The sequence below is a fragment of the Hydra vulgaris genome, chromosome 03 (genome assembly GCF_038396675.1).
Source record: "Hydra vulgaris chromosome 03, alternate assembly HydraT2T_AEP".
Classification (NCBI taxonomy): domain Eukaryota; kingdom Metazoa; phylum Cnidaria; class Hydrozoa; order Anthoathecata; family Hydridae; genus Hydra; species Hydra vulgaris.
The window spans coordinates 69081297-69102613 of record NC_088922.1 but is presented as its reverse complement, the minus strand read 5'-3'; the positions used below and the strand labels follow the sequence as shown (position 1 = coordinate 69102613).

The window sequence follows — 21317 nt, the reverse complement described above, 5'->3', positions numbered from 1 at the left end:
ACATATAATTTATACATATATTTTTAATATAGATGACGTAATGATTTTTTGAAGGTTTTAGAGAGTATTCTGAAAATGTTACATTTAATATTCAGAATTTAAGAAACACTTTGAAAACATTCAAATTAAAAAAGTTTTTGCGGAGCAACAGCTATTTTATTTAGGCATAATTGGTTGGGATAACAAAGGAAAAATAGAAATAGCAACACACTTTCAACACAGGAGAAAGCAAAAAAAAAAATATTAAAAGTTAAAAATAAATCCTTTGCAAAATGTTATATAAACAGGTATTTATTTGTTTTAAGCCACATCTCGACTCAAATTTAAACACATCTGAACAAATGTTGTGAAAAAACCATTAAAGAAATTTTCAGAAAATGAATTTAACAAACTTTTTTAATATACTGCGTGACCTAAGATTGCTTTAACATTGAACAGTTTTCTTTTGTTTGCATTGATGTAAATCGCATTGATGGCAATATTTGTTGTTACTTTGTTGAACCGCTTTAATAGTTCTTTGTCTTTGACAAAAATGTTTTCTGCAATTAGAAATATCGATTTTTATTTGCAACTATGTAAAGATCAGGGTCACAATAGTAAAGACGTGATTTCAGAAAGATTTAAATGTATAGGGCTAAAAAGTTAGAGTTGTCCCACATAGTCCAGAGACCAGACCAGAGTAAATTTATCAAATTATTTTATTATGTTGTTAAACTTATGTTATCATTAATGTTCAAGCAAAAAACATAACCAAATTTTGAACTGCAATGTTGATTATTTCAAATTTTATAAGACTAGTTGTACATATGCAGATTATCATGCTGCTCCTGTCAGAGGCCCCCCGTAAAATCGTCTCTGGCTCCTGTGCTCAACAAGTTCTTATGCACAAAGTCTGGTAAAATGATCAAGCTACGCAAAAAGTTTAGGTCTGCCAAAGTTTACATTCATAAATTTTCATTTACTAGTATGAATTGAGTGTCAGTTACTTTTAAATGTGTTTCCATTTCTAAAACATATATTAGTTTATATTATTGGTACGACCGTAAATAGTAAAATAATTTTTTAGCAAAACTAAAATTAGTCAACTTTTTTGAAAAACTTTTTACTTTAAATGACATTTTAGTCTTTCTTTTTTTCGGTTAGTATTAGACAACGGGCTTTTTAATTCGTTAAAATTAGTCGAGTAACTTTTTAACTCGCTAAAATTAGTTAATAACCTTTTAGTTCACAAAATTAAATTTATAATCTTTATGAAAAAGTAATTTTTAATAAATTACGCAAGAGTTTTCAGGTATGTTCTTTGGAGTTAAAAGACTGCAATAGATAGATTTTTGATCTTATAATAAATAAAGCAAAATTGTATTAAATTAGTCTTTATCTGACTTAGTACATTTTTGAAATTTCAAAAATGCGATTTATAATTAGAAGTTAAAGGATTAACCAAACTGCTAATTTTTTAAAATATTCGCTGGCAATTGTTTATACCATTTATCTAAAAAATCTCTTTGTAAAACTATATGTCAACCAAGAAAATATGTTAATCAACTTTTAAAATATAGGACTATATTATTCAACAGTAGATTTTATGCAAAACAATTTTTATAACAATAATAATAATAAAATCAATACAAACATTGATTTATATTGATTAAATTATTTAATTTATATTGCGCTTTTGTATTAATAGAATTTATTTAAACTTATGAAGCTCTTGAAATTCAAACATTTATAAGAAAATTTATGAGAAAAGATATTTGCTAAGTTTTTTTTTTTAACTCGTCAAATTGGAATACCATGTCAAGTTTCATAAAGTTTAACAGTAAAACTTCTATACCGAAACATTTCCTGCGCAACAAAGAAAGTGAAACAGCAATTTGTAAACCAAGCCATTGAAAGAAAAATATTGAAAAAATCCAAAGTTCGGTTTACTGATAAGATTTTAGATAAAGCTTTCTGCAATTTAAAAGAAAAATTTTTTTTGAAAAAAAATCTTTAAAACATAAAATAATACCACATTTTCCAGGAAATTCTGGAATACAATTTCACAATCCGAATCCTGGGATTGGAATATATGGAAGCAACTACAAATTCTTACAATAACTTCTATACAAATACATTATGTGTTTATGGTAACTTTCATGGGGTGCATTTTACCAGTGCAGCAACGACTGCAGCAACAACCAATCTAGAAAAACTTATAAACAATTTTTTTAGTTACTAATAAAAACTGTACAATGACCCTGTAGTGCAGGGCCATGGAGAGATAAAAATGTGCTGGCGCAATTATCTTTTTGAACCACTACCCCCTCCCCCCTTCGCTTCTCTCCTCCCCTCCGAACTAATCAGAGTTCAAACCGTCAAAACCCATTACGTAAATCACATACAACAAAAAAACTTTATTAAAATTAAAAAATATATAAAAATATAAATATTATTTATAGGTCTTAAACTCTTATGGACCCTGCTGCGGCGCACCGACTGCACCACCCTCTTATAGTGCCTGCTGTAGTATATGAATTTTATTAACAGTCTTTGCTGCCTTATTAAACCTCTCGGGTCTGTAAAATGTGAATTTTATAGGTTAATAAGTTTTTCGTACCACTTAGTCTTATTTTAGCTAACTAATTTTAGTTTCTCACAAATATCACACACACACACACACACACACAAAAAATCAGTTAACTAATATTTTTGATATATATGTCTATTAGTCAACAAACTTTAACAAAGTTGACTAATTTTAGCTCAACTTTAGCAAAGGGATCATCCATAAATTACCAACGCTAAATTTCACCAGTAAGCAAAACAAAAAAGATCAAAAGTTGTCCCTCGCAGAGTCTTTAATTAAATCAAAAATAAAGATAGTGCTTTAAGTTTAATAAAAACCGCCGCGCAAACAATCTCCTACTTCTATTTTTTAAATAAGTTTTGCGTTTTTTAATTTATGGACAACCCCTAACTCTTAGACTTACTAACTTAGAGTTGTTTTAGACAACTTAGAGTTGTTACCTTAGAGTTAACTTTGAGTTGTTACTTTGAGTAGACTTAGTACTTACTACTAACTTAGAGTTGTTAACTTAGAGTAGACTTACTAACTTAGAGTTAACTTACCAACTTAGAGTTGTTTAAATTTGATTATTGATTACGGTTAAAAACTTACACGTGCTGCTTTAGACTTCAGAATTTTTCACAGAGAGATTTTCTATCATTTGAAAAGAAGTTTCACTCTTTTTAATTCACAAGCAGTGTCAGTTTGATAATATTATAAACTCATAAATTTTTTAAAACTCTATAATGTGCGTTTTACTCTTTACTAGAGCAGTGAACATGGGTTTAAAATATTTCAAGTTTTTTGAAAAAAGTAATTAATAATCTACCGAACGAAATAATTTACCAAACATTTTTGATTATTTCACAGTGATTCTTACAATTCAAGATCAAATTTTTTCTGTTGTTGAAGCATTTCTGAAGTTACTTACCTCGAAATCAATTAAAACAGGCCAAAAATCAGTTAAGGCTGGTCCTATTATCAGAAAGACCTATGATAGCAGTTTTTTTATTGCTTCGTGACAGTTAAAGCGTATCATCAATGTTCGCAATTATTCAAAAAATGTTGAAAATTATTTAAGGAATAACATGATGAAAATGCAAAAACAAACTTAGCATTTAGTGACACAGGTGCAAATAAATACTTTGAGATATTTAAAAAAAATTTATGCATACTTAAAGCAAATTTTGGAGTTTCTTTGTCTTGAAAAAGTGTTGCTTTTACACTAGCAGTAAAAAACCAGAAACTCGTAAATGTCTTTTTTTAGATTAGGCTCAGCTTCATTGACATATTACGACTTTAGAATTAACTTATTTTATCTCCACTTTTAAAAAAAATTGAGTTATTGATACTGTTATGTACCTCAGAATAATGTTTTTCTATTGTTAAACCTAAGTTATAAGTAAAAAAGTTGCGGAGAAAGCGTAACTTAAAAGTTGTTTTTATATGCCGTCTCCTAAAGTTTTAATTTTTTAAATCGCAAAACTCAAAAATATGAAGATAGAACAAGATAATTCTAACGTTGCGATATAACTTCTTGCAAAAGTTTTTAAAACTTTTTCGAAAGCCAAGGAACGTTAGAGAAATTAAGTATATCAGGAACTGCTAAATCTAATGTCATTATCTATTAGAAAGTTCTTGGTGTTCATTTAAAGAAATTAAAACTCTCGCCAGCAATTTGCAAATGTTGCGTAAACGTCTTTTTGAGAGAGAATACAAAGCAATCAAAAATCTTCTAATTTACATAAGATTCATGTCGTTATTAGGCCCATACCTGAGATTATTAAAGATCGAACTAAAAAGATGCCCAGCAAAAACCTTGGAGTGATACCTAAAAGTTCTGTCAGGGGTTCTGTTCATTCTGTTCTCAAAACTTCTGTCAGGAGTTCACTGAAATATAGAAAAGTGCTGTCCTCGATGGACAGAATTTTTCTTAATTTCTTGTATCTTCAGGGGTTCCTCAAGGTTCTATCCTGAGATCTAAACTTTTTTAAATTTACATTACTAATCTCCCAGAAATTCTCATATCTAAGGAAGCATTGTTTGCTGATGATATTTGTTATTATCTCACCATTTGTTGTTGTTGATGCCATTTGTTATTATCTCGATAAGAAGCCAACACTCTCTGTTTGCTCGGAGGCAATGGAGGCAAAGATTTTACTTCTGCTACAGCATGGGGCTCTCAGTGGCCGGTGAACTATAACTCTAATAAAACTTTTTTTAGCTAATCATTAGTGCAAAAATCTATCTTTTTCTATATTTATGAGCAGTAGTGTACTCGATGATTCACCTATCCTTCGTCTTGTAAAATCAAGTTTTACTTCCGATCTTTCTTGGAAACCATATATCAAATCCATTGCAAAATTAGCAACTGCTAAAGTTGCATCTCCTTATCGTGCTTGCCATTTTCCTTTTTCGGATTTTATTCTTTATCTCTATAAATCTCAAATCTGTCCATGTATGAAATCACGTTGCCAAATCTGGGGCGGATCTTCTAATGATGCCCTTTCTCTTTTAGACAAGTTGCAAAAACGCATTGTAAACATAGATAGACCTGCTCTTGCAGCAAACCTCCAATCATTATCATACAGTTGCTTCTATTTCTCTTTTGTATAAATACTATAATGGACACTGCTCTAAAGAGCTAGCATCTCTTGTGCCATCTCCTAAAATTCATTCTCGTGTTATTCGTCATTCAATTAAGTCTCATCCTCTTACTGTGACTGTTTTAAAGTGCTCCAAAAATTCTTATTTGTCTAGTTTTTTTCATCGAACATCAGTTCCTCGGAATTCACTTCCTTCATCTTGTTTTTCTGGTTCATATAATTTGCAATCTTTTAAGTCGTCTGTTAATCGTTATTTTGCTTTATAAACTCCATCTTTTTTCTTCCAGTAACTTCCGACTCTAATAGTAGTTGTTTACGGCCTTGTTAGAAGTGTAGTTGGAAATGATGATTTGATAAAATGTTACCTTACTGAAAGAGAACAATATGCATTGCGAGCTTCCTTTCAAATATTAACATCCAGAAACTTTATTCTAACATTAATTTAATATTACGGACTATCAATCTATCAATATTTTAAGTCAAACAAACTCTCACTCAATTCGGAAAAAGGAATATTCCATAAGCAGAGATATCTTTAAAATTACTCAACTTGATTTTAAATAACAAAAGTATTTAAAAAATAAGTCAATAAATATTAAAAACTCTAGTAAATAAAATTTAGTTAGTAAACTTTAGAAGTTCTAATTAAAAAAATTTATTATTGGATACCCACATAATATTTAATCAACAATTAGTAAAATAGTTGACTTGTTTTACCAAATTTGTTCTCACAAGGACAAGAAATAAAGTTTAGTTACTGCGCAGACCTAGCGCCGTGACTAAACTTTGGGCTTAAAACAAAGAAGTCCGAGGTTTATTAATAAATTTAAAGATTTGTTTACAGCTGTTAACAAATTGTTAAAAATTTAACTATTTGTTAACAACTATAACTACATCTGTAAAAAAATTAGTAGTAGGAGCGTTGAGTTAATCATTTTGTTATTTCAACGATTTCTTGACAAACTTTTGGAAACCTTGATGCAAATGTAACTTATGCTGTTTCCAAAACATATTTAATGTAATTAATTTTTACTTACTTTTTAAATAAAAACTTCATTTGTTGCAATATTTATATCCAAAGCACGTAACTTAAAACCCCTGCGTAACTTGATAAAAAATACTTTTTTATAAAAATTAAAATTTAATTTTGTGAACTAAAAGGATGTTAACTAATTTTAGCGAATTAAAAAGTTTATTGCGTAAATTTAACGAATTAAAAATTATGTTAGTGTAACTTAATGTGTTTTATGTTGTTTGAAAGATATTTTTGTCAAAAAAAATACCCAAACCTTTTGTCACTGATTGTCTTTTTATTTCGACTTGATTCATAGAAACTTGTGGCAGTTTTGTGGATAGAGAAGGCTGATTGAAGAAGTTTTGTAGATAGAGAAGGTTGATTGAAGAGCTTTAATGGATAGAGAGGGTTGATTAAAGAAGGTTTTTAGATAAAGAAGGTTGATTGAAGGAGGTTTTTAGATAGAGAAGGTTGATTGAACAAGTTTTGTGGATAGAGAAGGTTGATTGAAGAGGTTCAATGGATAGAGAAGGTTGATTGAAAATTTGTATTACAAACATGATGTTAAATTGATTCAAAATCTTGTATAAGTTATTTACGTAAACTAGGAACAAATTTAACTCTAAAATAAAATCTCGTGTAAAATTGCAGCATAAATTGCGATCTACAGTATCAAATAGCAACTGAAAGTAATTGTTAATGAAAGTCAAATGAGTTAGAGAATGTAAATATTTTGGCAAATGCAGAGCTACCATCCGAAATCAACTAAAATTAAAATGTAATCAAAACCTAGGTATAATGTCTAGGTTTATTAGAATTTAAACTAAGAAGGTAAAGTTTACTAATATATTTGTTTTAAGTCATTTAACGCAGAAAAAAATTAAAAACAAATAACAACCCATATAATGTAAAACCAAAACATGCGCGTCTCAATGAATAAAAAAAAATTGCATTATAATTTGTTATTTAAAGCTTGAAGCACCTTAATAAAGAAACTAAAGAATATATTGAACTAAATTTTTATCTATTTGCGAAATAGATTTTTTTTAAACAAATGAAATTGAATGCCACATGTCATTATAAATAATTCCAGAGTATTTTGATGCAATTCTCTGAAACTCTTTATCTTTTTGCTAGTACTCTGTTACTGACTATGAATCCAACCTTTTTTACCTGTTGGTATGAAGGGTGAAGAAGCTAAACTTTTTTACCTGTTGGTATAAAGGGTTAAAAAGCTAACCTTTTTTACCTGTTGGTATGAAGGGTGAAAAAGCTAACCTTTTTTACCTTTTGGAATTAAGGAAGAAGAAGCTAACGTTTTACTCTGTTACTGACTATGAAGCCAATTCTTTATACCTGTTGGTATGAAGAATAAAGAAACCAACCTTTTTTACCTGTTGTTTGTCACTAGTTTTCCTGTTAAGTTTTTACCAAAATGAAGTTTTATGATTTTTGAAAACAAGTGGAGTAAATAACATGAGAAAGGAATAGTTTTAGAATAGTCTTAACTCAATTATTTTATGCCGTTATGCAAGATACGATAGAGGTTTACTTACTAAATCAAAGCGTAGTTTTAAATATTTATAGGGTTTGCAACTATTTTTTAACCATAGTTAATTTGATTTTTAATATCGATGTTTTTAATTTTATCTGATGGTAACACTTTTGGCATGATGAGCAGATGCAAGATCTTGCCAGAACACAAAATTATCATTTAAATGATGTTCTTCTATAAACGGGATAAGTCTCTTTTGAACATAATACTCTAAGTAAATAAACTGGTTGATAGCGTTGCTAGATTCTCGAAAATATGGTTTTGAGGTACCTTTGGCCGAAATGCGTTCCAGACCATTATTTTTTCTGGAAACTTCTCTTTTTGGCTTTATTTTACATTCGGTGGAATAAAGTATCACTGGAGTAGTAACAAGCATTTACATTTATTGAACTTTGATTTAAAGTAAAATAAGATTCATCATCAATGATCCATTCAAAGTCTCGGTAAATTTGGTAAAGCCGACTGCAGCATGTTTGAATTGCTCATCTCGCTTCGGAATCTTTTGCTTTTTATAAAATTTGATAGCAGACTGTTTTCTGAGTATTTTATTCACATACGGTTGCGAAATACTGAATTTACGAGCTATATGCTTCTGTGAAATACCATCTTGATGGTCAAACATGGTTTTAAGCTTAGAAACCTTATTTTTGGCATATTTTTGGTCTATACGACCACTTCCAGGCTTTCTTTCATGTCCAAATTTGTTTTCAGCGCGTTTTATTATGTCATAAATGGTAGTTCTTGGAATACTTTCATCAAGAAAATGCTTAACTGTGTATGTTTTGCTGAGATTTATATTTTCCAAATAAAACTCATACATACGTTTTTCGCTGCTCATCTTCGTTTTTTTGGTTGACCATCATTTTTAAATGATTGATTCAAATACTTTTTATGTTTTTCTAAAAAAAGAATATGGGAGCTAAATAAGTGTATTTTAATTACTATGTATACTTATTTTTACACGAAGCAAAATTAACTTCAACTTTGTCCGGATTTTTAGTAATCACCCGTCACACAAAAAAATATTCTGTATTACTAGCAAAGGTAAGATTTGCTTGTGATGCTTATTTCTACACTTTTTGTTTATTTGTTAAATTAAATTATAAAACATTTGTTTAAAAACAAGTGGCTCCTAATGCTCTCCCTGATTAGTAAAAAACGGAAAAACTCTTTAATAAATTTAAATTAGCAATAACTTTTATACTATCTAAAGATAGTATAAAATATTTTCTTACTATAGTATTTAATTATTTTATTTATTTTCTTACTATAGTAAGAAAATCATGGCTAAAATTAAAAGCAGCTTTTTTGTTGAAAAAATAGATTTTCATAATTTCAAATTTTTAAGAATAAAGTTTTTTGATGTTTTTTCCAGAATGGTTTGAACATACAAAAAGTTAAGGTACGGCTGTAAAAAAAAGTTGTTTAAAAAAGAAAATTATCGAGCTTTCAGTCTTTTGTAAAACAATTAATAATAATTATTGTTACTAAGATTATTTGAAATAGAATAAATAATTACTAATGGCGTTTAGTTGCATTATATAGTTAATATAGTATATAGTCTGTTATACATGATACTCTCAAGTGTCATTGAAAAATTGGAAAGAAAAGATGTAAGTGGCTAGTATAATGGTATAGAATCATCGCCATTTTTAAATACTGGGACTACTATTTAAATTGACTACAAAAACGCTAGTTGTTTGTGAATGATTGAAGATAAAAAATAAGAGGTAATCTAAACACCAAAAACAGCTTTTAGAACGTTTTTTGTAATAATAAATCTATATTTGTTTTTTCTCGCTGTCTTTGCGAATATCTTTACTCAATATATATACATTTGCAAATACTTCCGAAGGTATAATAAACAATGTAAACGTTATATACAATATAATATATGGCGCACCCTCAACGTTCCTTCCGACACAACACAATAATAGTTTATATATAATGCAACTATTTACACTAATTACAACATCCTCTGATCTCTAAATCACAAAGTCCACATACTTATTTGGAAACTTCCGCACTTGCGTCAATCTTCTGAGATTTAGGTTATCCGCGATAGGTTCTTCCGATTCTTTAGAGAATTGGAAGAACTCATCGCGGTTTTTCCAATTCTCTAAAGAAGTCAGCTACAATGAAGAGAAGTCAGCTACAATGGGAGCAGGACGGACGTCCGACAATCCATTAATTTCTACTAAAATTCCTTCATCTTAGACTCTTCTTCTGTTCCATTCGCTCGTACGTTTTGAGTCAGGTGGTTTAACAAATACTTCTAGTTCTTGTCTATAGTTGTGGAGAACTTCCTTGTTAGTTTTGGCAGAAATTGTTTGTGGTTTCCACTCATAGGAAAATATAGCTTGGTTGGGGAGCGATGTTTCCTCAACATTTTTTCTGGGAACCACGTTATACTAATATACCATTTTTAACGGATCTTTGCCACATCTGGCTGCTATACGCTTTATAGTGCAATGATGACGTTCAATAATTGCATTTCCAGATGGCCTGTAAGCGCAAAGAAACAGGATGGACACTCCACATTCTGCGCATTAATTCACCATCAAGTTTTAAGCAAAAAGTCTTGCTGTTGCCACGGAGGTCCTCTTTCTCGGAATTTTTTTCTTCTATTTAAATGGAAGCAAATTGTTATTTGTTTTACTTTCTGTAACTTTCTCCAAATTGTAAACTTGCTCCTTTTGCCACAGTTAATAACAGACAAGTAAATCTCTGATTTATAGTGTGTTACGTCAATAGCTAAACGGTGCCAGCTCTTTCCAACTTCAAGATTTCCTTCTTCCCACCTAATTGGCGTAGAATCTACCAATAAACATCTTTTGCAACTTTTTACGACTGATTCAATGTCTATTCTACAAACTTTCTTCTTCGGATATGTCTGTTTCATGAGATAAAGGGTTCGATTGATTCCTAGGTGATGAAGATTATGAAACGACTTCACATCAGGTGGTACAATATTTGCTGTCACTTCAGAAGGTTTGAATGCAGCCAGTTCTGTGGCACCCTCGTAAAAGAATTGGCTTTATTTTCTGCTGACTTTACCAGAAAAAGTTTTATTTTTATATCGCACTCCTTCACAAGGTCTTCAATTAACGACAACCGGCGACGGACAGGTGGTTCTCTAAGCCTTGTACTTGAACGGGTTTGTGACCAATAATTAAGGAGTTCAACCAGCCGACAACAGTAGGCGAATCACACTTTATGGTAATACATTCGAATCCCCATTGTGTTGCTGGATTAATTCCTGTTATCACGGCTTCTAAATCTGCAAGATTAATGTGAGCCGTATCATCTTGTTTCCTCAGTCACGAACAGTCTTCTACTATTTCCCCAGCCACTTCCAGAACTATGCCAACAGCTAAACTGCTTGCATCGCACCACACTGTTGCTTCAAATGTGTTTGTGACGTTCCATGACCCATGAACGGGATCTTCCTTTGCAAGTCTTTTATTTAAACTGCTTACTTATTCAACAACACGTTCGTTCACCAAAAAGCCCCATACATAACTACTCAAAACCCTTTTTTAGATAGCTGCACAAAGGGCGCAACCAATTTGCTATTGGAAAATGCCCGGTTAGCTGTCCACACCAAGAAAGGATTTGCCGACATGTCATTTTTCCTTCAGGAACTTTGGGATGTTGTCACATTTCTATCGGACTTGGTTGCATTGTTTGTACACTCGCAATCCAAGCACACAACCACCGACAAGTTTTTCTGGCAAGTTTGAATCCAAACCATATTTTTTCACGAGTTTTTGAACTCTACAACTTAGCACTATGTTATTATTGAAAATAATGTCATCAATAAATGAATTCGTCCTAGATTCGACAACTTTGTTTAAGAAATAATACCATTTTTAAGGTTTAAGTCATTATTCTGGACACCACATTTAAACTAAAACCCAATCTTGCTAGACAGTAACGCTGCCCTTCATATTCCACAACTTGATATTTACATGATACTTCGTCGACAAGAACCTGCAGATTTCGCTTTCTTTAAACCAATTATCTTAAGATTTTCGTACTCACTTTTAACGTCTTCATAGATATGACAGTTTGAAATTTTGTTTTTTAGAGTTGGTGGTTCCATCAGCTTTTTCCAAGACACGCTCCAACTGCCTTTTTTGATTTCTGCTTCAAAGTTTTTATCAATTAGCTTTTAAATAGTAGCAAGGATACTTCATTCATTTTTTCTTGAGAGACTGCAGTTGTGCCAATAGTTAGTTGTTCCACATTGAAGTTTATGAATTTGTTGTCTCTCCCGAATTGGACACCTTAAACTTTGTTGGAAGCCACTCGCACAAAAACGGGTAACTTCCCCTCTATGAAGTTTGAGTTTGTACACTTTTTATAGCAGTGCTGCGCCAGGTGATTGTCCATTCCACACACAAAGTACCAGTTCTTCTCAATTTTTTGTTGCATTTTCGACTGATATGTCCATCCTCGCCACAACGGCAGCACGTTATGGTCTTTTTTCCGCGTCCTTGAGGAACCAGTCTTGGACTAATGGCAACAGGATTCACGCAAACATCAAATCTCGATTCTTTGCGACGTAAGCTAACTAAACTTCTTGATTTTTTAGCAATCTGGTACGGAAACATTTTTGATATTGAGCATTCAGCTTGCAGTTGTTTTCTTGCTTCGTCAGGTAATCCGATAAAAAATGTACATCTTATACACTCTTTGCTTACGTGAGATAATATTAGCTTTCTCAGTCTTGTTAATTCTGCGAGATATGCGTTAACGGACTCATTCTCTTTAAGACGGCAATTTTCTTTATTATTGTTACTATTAAAATTATTTTTATTATTTTTCTTATTATTATTGTTATTATTGTTATTATTATTATTATTATTATTATTATTATTATTATTATTATTATTATTATTATTATTAATATTATAATAGAATTGTTATATTTGTTGTTAGTATTACTATTATTTTGATTATTATTACCAATGACTGGAGTTTTTATTATTATTGCCTATTATTATTACTGATACTTATATTACTATATTATTTACAATGTTGTTACGGAATATTATTTTAATCTACTTCTCTTTTATTGTTATATTTTAATTAGCTATATAAAAGTCTTTTATTTTAGATTGATGCATATAAGTAATTTGAATTTTGTCCTAAATTTATCAAAGTTCTTACTTGATTATTATTCCATAAAGTTTTTCGTTTAAGTATTGTACTGTTTTACGTTTTTTTTGTTTTTTGTTTTTTAGTTTGTTGTTTTAGTTTCTTATTATGGTGTTTACTTAAAATTATTACTTGTATATATGTAAATATTCCATGAAATGTAAAATCTATTTCAGAATACATTTGATTTGATTTGGTTTGATTTAAGAACTCTTCGTATGCTGTTAGCGGAGAAGCAGAGAAGGCAGTAATCAGTGCATTTTTCACTTCATTGTAGTCTTTTTTCATCTTATCACTAAGACCTTGATAAACGGCAAACTCCCTAGTCAGAAAGAAATAAGGGAAGCACCACATGCTGCTCGTCAACTTTTTGAACTTTGCTACTAGTTCCAATTTCTGTATCCACCCAGTGGGCACGGTACGTTTTTAAAACGTTTTTAAAACGTTTTTTAAACGTTTTTTAAACGTTTTTTAAACGTTTTTTAAACGTTTTTTAAACGTTTTTTAAACGTTTTTTAAACGTTTTTTAAACGTTTTTTAAACGTTTTTTAAACGTTTTTTAAACGTTTTTATAAGGTTTAAACCTAATAAAAAAGTCCAAAGAACGTTTTAAAAACGTACTGTGCCCACTGGGCATTCTGAAAATTTACACGAACCATCGTTCTGCGACACCAAATCCGCAAACTTTATCACGATGCTCATTGCCAAAATAGCTTGTAATAAAAAGTCTATATTTGTTTTTTCTCGCTGTCTTCGCAAAAGTTCTCTCTCTCTCTCTCTCTCTCTCTCTCTCTCTCTCTCTCTCTCTCTATATATATATATATATATATATATATATATATATATATATATATATATATATATATATATATATATATATATATAAACTAGTAAAAACACTTATCTAATTTTTTTTTTCTTTAACACTATGTTTCACCATCAGTGGGTTCATCAGGAAAAAGATTCTTCCTGATGAACCTACTGGTATGTATATATATATATATATATATATATATATATATATATATATATATATATATACACATATATATATATATATAAACATACATTTGCAAATACCCCCGAGAGTACTATAATCATTATATACAATATAATATTTGACGGAACCATAATGTTCCTTCTGACGCAACAGAATAATAGTTTATATAAAACCCAGCCAACATTGACAGACGGGTACCGTATGGTTTTTGTCTAGGCCTACGGTGTTGCGTTAAATAAGTAGACAGTCAGTTCTGTGCAAGCGTCACGCATGCGGAGATACGTCGTAAAGCTTCCGTTTGGTAGGTTAAATCTATCGTTAAATAAATAGCCTTGTTTCTGTTACGTATAAACTCAAAAAACAAAAATAATGATAGTTTTAAATATTTAAAAATTATATAATTAAAATGCCAGTCTATAATTACTCTATTAAAGATATTTAGCAATATGTCTTTGATGGAATAATAAATTATTATAATAAAAAAATGTCAACTTTGTGAGATGTGTATATATAACCCACTATTTAAGTTAAACTTTTATATAATTTATAATATTTATAATTAGGAGTTTATTATTATTGCATATTTTATATTGTTGTATGTTTCTGAAGTTAATTTTGTTTTATGTCTCAGCATCTCAAAACCCACAGTTGTTTTGGTACTTCCATTTTATGCATGACTTATTAGTCAATTTTGTTATATGTTTAAGTGTGGCAATTAATTATTACTAGAAATATTTATTGAAAATTATCTAAGATTTTGTCTGATGCCTTGAATTTGAGCATTGAAAAAATTTGGCCATAGGTATACAAACTTTCTCTAGACCTTATTGGACCTCTTGCCTTAACAAAACTTGGAAAAAATATATTATTACAATTACTGATCTAAGGCCTTGTCTAAAGACTAGGCCTTAGATATTTTGAGAGACTCATCTGGCTGGCTTGATGACACCTAAATTGATATAGTACAAAGTTTGTTTTTACATCAGTTTTTTAAAATATTTGGGTTTCAAAGTTTAAAATATCTGGGTTTTTTGCGTCTTTAGTTGTTTTAATTCAGGTGGTTTTTCAGAAAGTTACAGTTTTATGCAAATGATTAATGTTAGAAAATCATATTGGGGTTTCTAAGTAATGTGTCCTGATGTTGCTTGACATTGGAAGTGTGTTCAGTCTTATGATTCACTCTTTAATAGTTTAAGTAAAGATGATGCGCCATTGTTTGTGCATAGAGTTACACACGAAAATGAGCAAAAACAATATTGTGATCTTTTCTTAAAAGGAAATGCAACAGCTTTGTGAAGCGCTATCAACCTATGTTTAATTATACAAAAAGATAATGACACGAGGAAACATTACCTGAAATGTATTGAGAATAGTAAGTTAGAGATGTTTCTTTTTGTTACTGTGTTATACTGCCATAAAAGGTGTGCCTTTAGTACTATCATTGTTGTGAATGTATCCTATTATTTCTGCTATTTTTGTTTTTGTTTTTATGACTTATTTGAATATTTATATTAAATCAATATACATAAATATGTTTTTTTGTTTTTTATTGTTGGTTTGTTTATGTACCTTATGTTTTAGTTAAAATTTCAAAAGTTCATTACTTATTTTATTTTTGTAAGTGTCTTATAGATGTCTAAAGTTATACAATTGGCTAATTTAGGGCAACTATTGCTTGTTCTTTATTTTGTTATTGACATGATGATTTGTTTGCTCACTTTGTAGTTGTTTTAATTCTTACTGTCATCAGTTATTCATTTTATCAACTAGGATTATCGATATAAGATATAATTAATAGGTACAGTTATTAAAGTCACTTTTATTTCTTTATTTATTGCAGTTGCAGTTAACTATAGCTACTATTATAACTACACCAAAAGTAGTACTTAAAAATATGGCTATGTAATTTTTAATTATAATGAGATATGTGGTGTAGTGGTAGTACGCTCGCCGCATAATCGAGAAGTTCCGAGTTCGATCACCACCACGTCACAGTTGCGATTGCGGTTCTGTAGTAAACGGACGTGCTTTTGCTACGAAAGAAATAAAATATTAAAATTGATATCGCAAGTTTCATTTATTTATTTATTTTTCAAATCTTGTCAATAATGAGTTCTAATATTTCAAGAAATGTTCCAAAAACAACAAAAAGATATTTTAGCGTTAATAAGTGCAAATTTGAAACTGGCTAATGATCGAATTGATGGATTGCTAAAAGAAATTAATACATTAAAAAATTCTTGTGAAGTTTTAAAAAAGGAAAACGAAAACCGAAATACCGATCTTAAAAAAACAAACAAGCAGATGATAAAGTATGAAAAAATACAAAAAGACATTGAAAAAAGTCTAACGTTCTATCAGGATTGCCATGATAAAAAAGTCTGCGATTTGGAAAAAAAAATTAATAAATGATAAAAAAGTCAGTGATGTGGAAAAAAAAATATGGTCGAATGCAACCATAGGGGAGAATGAAAAAAATAGATTTAGACAACTAGAAGATCGTCAAAGGAGAAACAATCTTCGAATCGAAGGAGTCAAAGAAAATGATAACGAAAACTGGGATGATACGGAAGTAAAAATAATAAACCTTCTTGAAAATAACCTCAATGTAAAAGATGTAATCATAGAAAGAGCGCACAGAACTGGTATTATCGATATTAAAAAGCCTAGAACAATTGTAATTAAGTTACTAAATTATAAAGACAAAGTAAAGATTTTAAAAAACGCCAACAAACTAAAAGGTTCTGGAATTTATATTAACGAGGATTTTTCGCTAGAAACTACTATAATAAGAAAGAAACTTCTTGAAGAAAGCAAAACGCATAGGATAAACGGTAAATATTCTGTTGTTATATATGATAAGCTCATTGTTAAAGAATTTAGAAAAAAAAAATCATGTTAAATGATTTTTTTTTTTTTTTTAAATTTATATTGATTTATTTTTTTATTTAAAATGGCTGATAATATTGTTTTATCAAACATAAATTTTAATTCACAGAAAAAGCCAATAGTTTTAAACAACTATTCAGATCCCGATTATAATTTTTTTAACGATAGTCAAGTAATTAAAAATACTAGCCCGATATACTATAACCCAAATTCAAAAATTATTGATAAAGGAATGGAAGATCATTCTATTTCAATGCTTCACATTAATATTAGAAGTATTCAAAAAAATTTTGAGTCATTGAAACAATTTTTACATAAAATTGACATTAGATTTCAGGTAATTTGTCTCAGCGAGACATGGTGTAACGATGTAAGCATTGAAAACAATTCCAGTTTTCAATTACCTAATTATAAAGTAATTCATCAAGTTAGAGCATCAAATAAGGAAGGTGGAGGTTTGTGTATATACATAAAAAATTCAATTTTATTCAAAAGGAAACCTCAGTTAAGTTCAACCACTAATGATTATGAATCTTTATGTGTTGAAATTAATAATAAAACTCCAAGAAATATCGTCATCCATGCTTTATATAGACCGCCCTAAGGAAGTATTAAGGCATTTGAAAATCACATTAAAAGTATAATTAAAAAAAAATCATCTTTAAATAAATCGGTTTATATTGTTGGTGACATTAATCTTAATATATTAGAATACGACAAAAATAAAAACATTAAGAACTTCTTTAACACAATTTTTCAAAATAGTTATATTCCCCTAATCAATAAACCAACGCGAGTAACTAGAGAAAGTGCAACATCTTTAGATCAAATTATTACAAATGATTTCGTAAATATTAAAATAAGGACAGGTATATTTAAATCTGACATTTCTGATCACTTCCCTATTTTTATTCTATCGCAAAAATGCATCGACTATGATGCTCTTAGTGATAGAAAAAAATTAATTACAACACGGTTAGTAAACGACGCTTCCATCAAAAATTTTCATAAACTTCTTACTGGTGTCAACTGGGACACCCTACAACTAAATCTAAATGCCGATAAAGCATATGATATCTTTTTAACTGAATTTCTTAATCTTTATAATAAAGCATTCCCGGAAATTACTAAAGTTATCAAAACAAAAACACTTTTAAACCCATGGATCACGAGAGGCATTCTTAAATCCTCAAAAAAAAACAACGTTTTTATTACAAGTTTCTTAAAAAAAAACCTCTTAAAAATGAAACTAATTACAAAACCTATAAACGGCTATATGAATCGGTTTTAAAACGCTCAAAGAAACATTACTATTCGGAACAATTATTTTAACACAAAAATGATTCGAAAAAAACATGGCAAATTATAAAGGAGGTAATCAGTAAAAAACGTTTATACGGTAATTTACTTCCGAAAAATCTTAAAGTTAATAACAATTGTATTGTAAATAAATCCTTAGTGGCCGAAACACTTTTTTGTAAATATAGGTCCTATTTTATCATCAAATATAGCAACTTCTAAAATACACTTTAAGTCTTACGTAACCTCAAACAACATTAGTGTTATGTCTAATCCTAAACTTACGGAAAATGAATTATTAGACGCAGTCTCTTTGTTAAAGCCCAAAAAAAGTGTAGGTTTCGATTCTATAAGTAGTAATGTCGTTATTAAATCGATAAATTACATCACAATTCCATTATTACTTATTTTTAATTTATCTTTAAAACATGGTGTTTTTCCAGAAAACCTAAAAATTGCAAAAATCATTCCAATTTTAATATCAGGCGATCCTTCTGAAGTTGCAAATTATCGTCCAATCTCAATTCTTAATTGTTTTTCTAAAATATTAGAGCGAGTTATGTATAATAGGCTTTATTCTTTTTTGAATATAAATAATATTCTTTACCATAAACAATTTGGATTCAAATCTGGCCATTCCACCGATCATGCAATCATTCACCTTGTTCAGGACATATTTAAATCGTTTGATGAAGGCAAGTATACCCTTGGTCTTTTTATCGATTTAAGTAAAGCTTTCGATACAGTCAATCATCAAATCCTTCTATCGAAACTCAAAAGTTATGGTATAAAAAATACTAACTTGCCCTGGTTCGAGAGTTATTTGACTAATAGGAAGCAGTATATAGTTTATGATGAAGGAAAAACTAATTATGAGACAATTTCATGTGGTGTTCCTCAAGGATCAATTTTAAAGCCACTTCTAATTCTTGTTTATATAAACGATTTAAATAAATTTTCTAACATTTTAAATACAATTTTATTTGCAGATGATACCAGCTTGTTTTATTCCATTAAAGATATCAATATATTACTCGAAACATTAAACAAAGAACTAGACAAACTAACCCAATGGTTTAAATCAAACAAGTTATCTTTAAATATTACTAAAACAAAATACACTTTATTCCATCGCCTACATAAAAAATCAGATATTCCCTTAGAACTTCCGGACCTTTTTATTGACAATCAATTAATAAAGAGAGAGCAATCAATAAAGTTTTTAGGCGTGTTTCTAGACGAAAATGTAACCTGGAGGGAACATATAAGTGTAGTTGAAGATAAAATATCAAAAAATTTAGGTATAATGTACAAAGCAAAGCAGTTATTGCATCAATCTTTTATTTTTTACTTTTCTTTAATTCATTGCTGTTTAAGTTTTGCGAGCATTGCTTGGTGTAGCACTAACGCGACGAAAATAAAAAAATTGCTTAGCAAACAAAAACAGGCTATAAGGATAATTTCAAACGTAGATCGCTTCTCACACACAAAAACACTATTTAATGAACTCAATATCCTAAATGTATATAAACTAAACCTCTATCAAGTTCTTATTTTCATGTTCAAACTTGATACAAATATATTACCAATCTTATTTTATTCAATTTTTGAAAAAATAAATCTCATATACCCTACTAGATTTTCAAAATACAACTACATTCAATCCAAAACTTATTATTCCGCTACTAAATTCTCTATTTAAACCGAGGACCAAAGTTGTGGAACATAATATTAAATAATGAAATGAGAACTAATTATTCTCTAAACCAATTCAAAACAAAACTTAAGCAATTACTTTTGTTAACTGAAAATGAATTAAATTTTTTCTAATAAAACTTCTTTATATTAGAAATCAATAATTAATAGTTAATTAATTAATTACTTTAGATTATTAATACATAATTAATCAATAATTGTACATATATTTTTATCATTTTAAATGATAATCTTCTTTTTGAGAATTTTTTTTTTATTTTTGCGTTATTTATTAATCTTTTACTTTTATTTTATTCTGTTTATTTGCTTTTACTTAATTGGCAATGAAAAGTATTATAAATATAATCAAATAAGTTAAACTATAAAATGCTCTACCAATAAAATGTTTTTATATAAAATCATATCTTCTTATTTTTCAAACCAAATCATAAATGTTATTTTTTTCATTTAATATTTTAATAAATTTTGTTTCTTTTATTTTACAAAGCAATTGTTATATCTTATTTTTTGAAAACTATAAATTTTAAAAGATATGCGATATATTTAAATTTTCTTTTATAATATATATCAGAGATATATACATTGAAACTATATTTTATTGTCAAACTATATTTTGTCTAGTAATGACGCATTTTTTGGGGCTTAGTGATAAGACTAAATTTGTCTTCTTCTAGCCCCGGTCATGTAATTATTTTTTTTATAAGTTACGACTGTAAATTTTTTTTATCGGCAAAGTCCCTGGTAGTATCGCGCTCTACTTGTTTCGCCGCGTAGCGGTCTTGTTTGTCATGGTTTGCGTTTCGGAGTTATAGAGTTGAGAGAGGGTTACAACAACAACAAAACGAGCCTCCTCGAATGTTGTGGCTTTTTCGGCCTTGAGTAGGTAAATTAACACACAAAAAAAGGCTAGACACGAGTTAATAAATTCTCTTCTTTTTTCTGCGATAACATCAGAATACTTTCATTACAATTTATATGCGTAGAAGCAACAATTACAAATTTTACAATTGCTAGGTTCAATGGTTAAAGATAAATAGTTTAACGTAAAACATTTTGCTAAAATGCACAGTTAAAATATTTAGGAATAAAATAAACTTCCTTGTGAGACAACTATTTTATGTGATATCATTAAATTGGGTGAATGACCTAAAAAAAAAAGCTTTTTCTTAAAAATATGTTTCTTGTCATACTATACTATAAAGATATAAATTACAACTAAAATATACGTCGCGAGTTTATTATATTATTATTATTATTATTATTATTATTATTATTAATATAAATGTTATTATAAGTTGTAAATTATTACTATAAAAATGCCGTAAAATAATAAAAATTCATATCACAAAGTAAATGTTCGGTTAACAATAGTCATAAGAAATAGATTGTCTGGAAGCACGGGTTGCTTCTATTGTTTTGCCGTTTTAACTTGAATTTTGAATTTCGGCCCGTCAATCTTGCACAAGTTTTAAAAATGAGCAATCTTGCACAAGTTTTAAAAATGAACTTCATGTAGAAACACAGCT

At 29.2% G+C, this 21317-nt stretch overlaps 1 protein-coding gene across 1 annotated transcript; it reads left to right on the top strand.

The window, feature by feature from the left end:
- The first annotated feature begins 16255 nt into the window (after nucleotides 1–16255).
- Nucleotides 16256–16789, top strand: LOC136078873 (uncharacterized). The gene has a single exon (XM_065794689.1). It carries the CDS (start codon nucleotides 16256–16258, stop codon nucleotides 16787–16789), a length of 534 nt encoding a protein of 177 aa, XP_065650761.1.
- Nucleotides 16790–21317: the final 4528 nt, after the last annotated feature.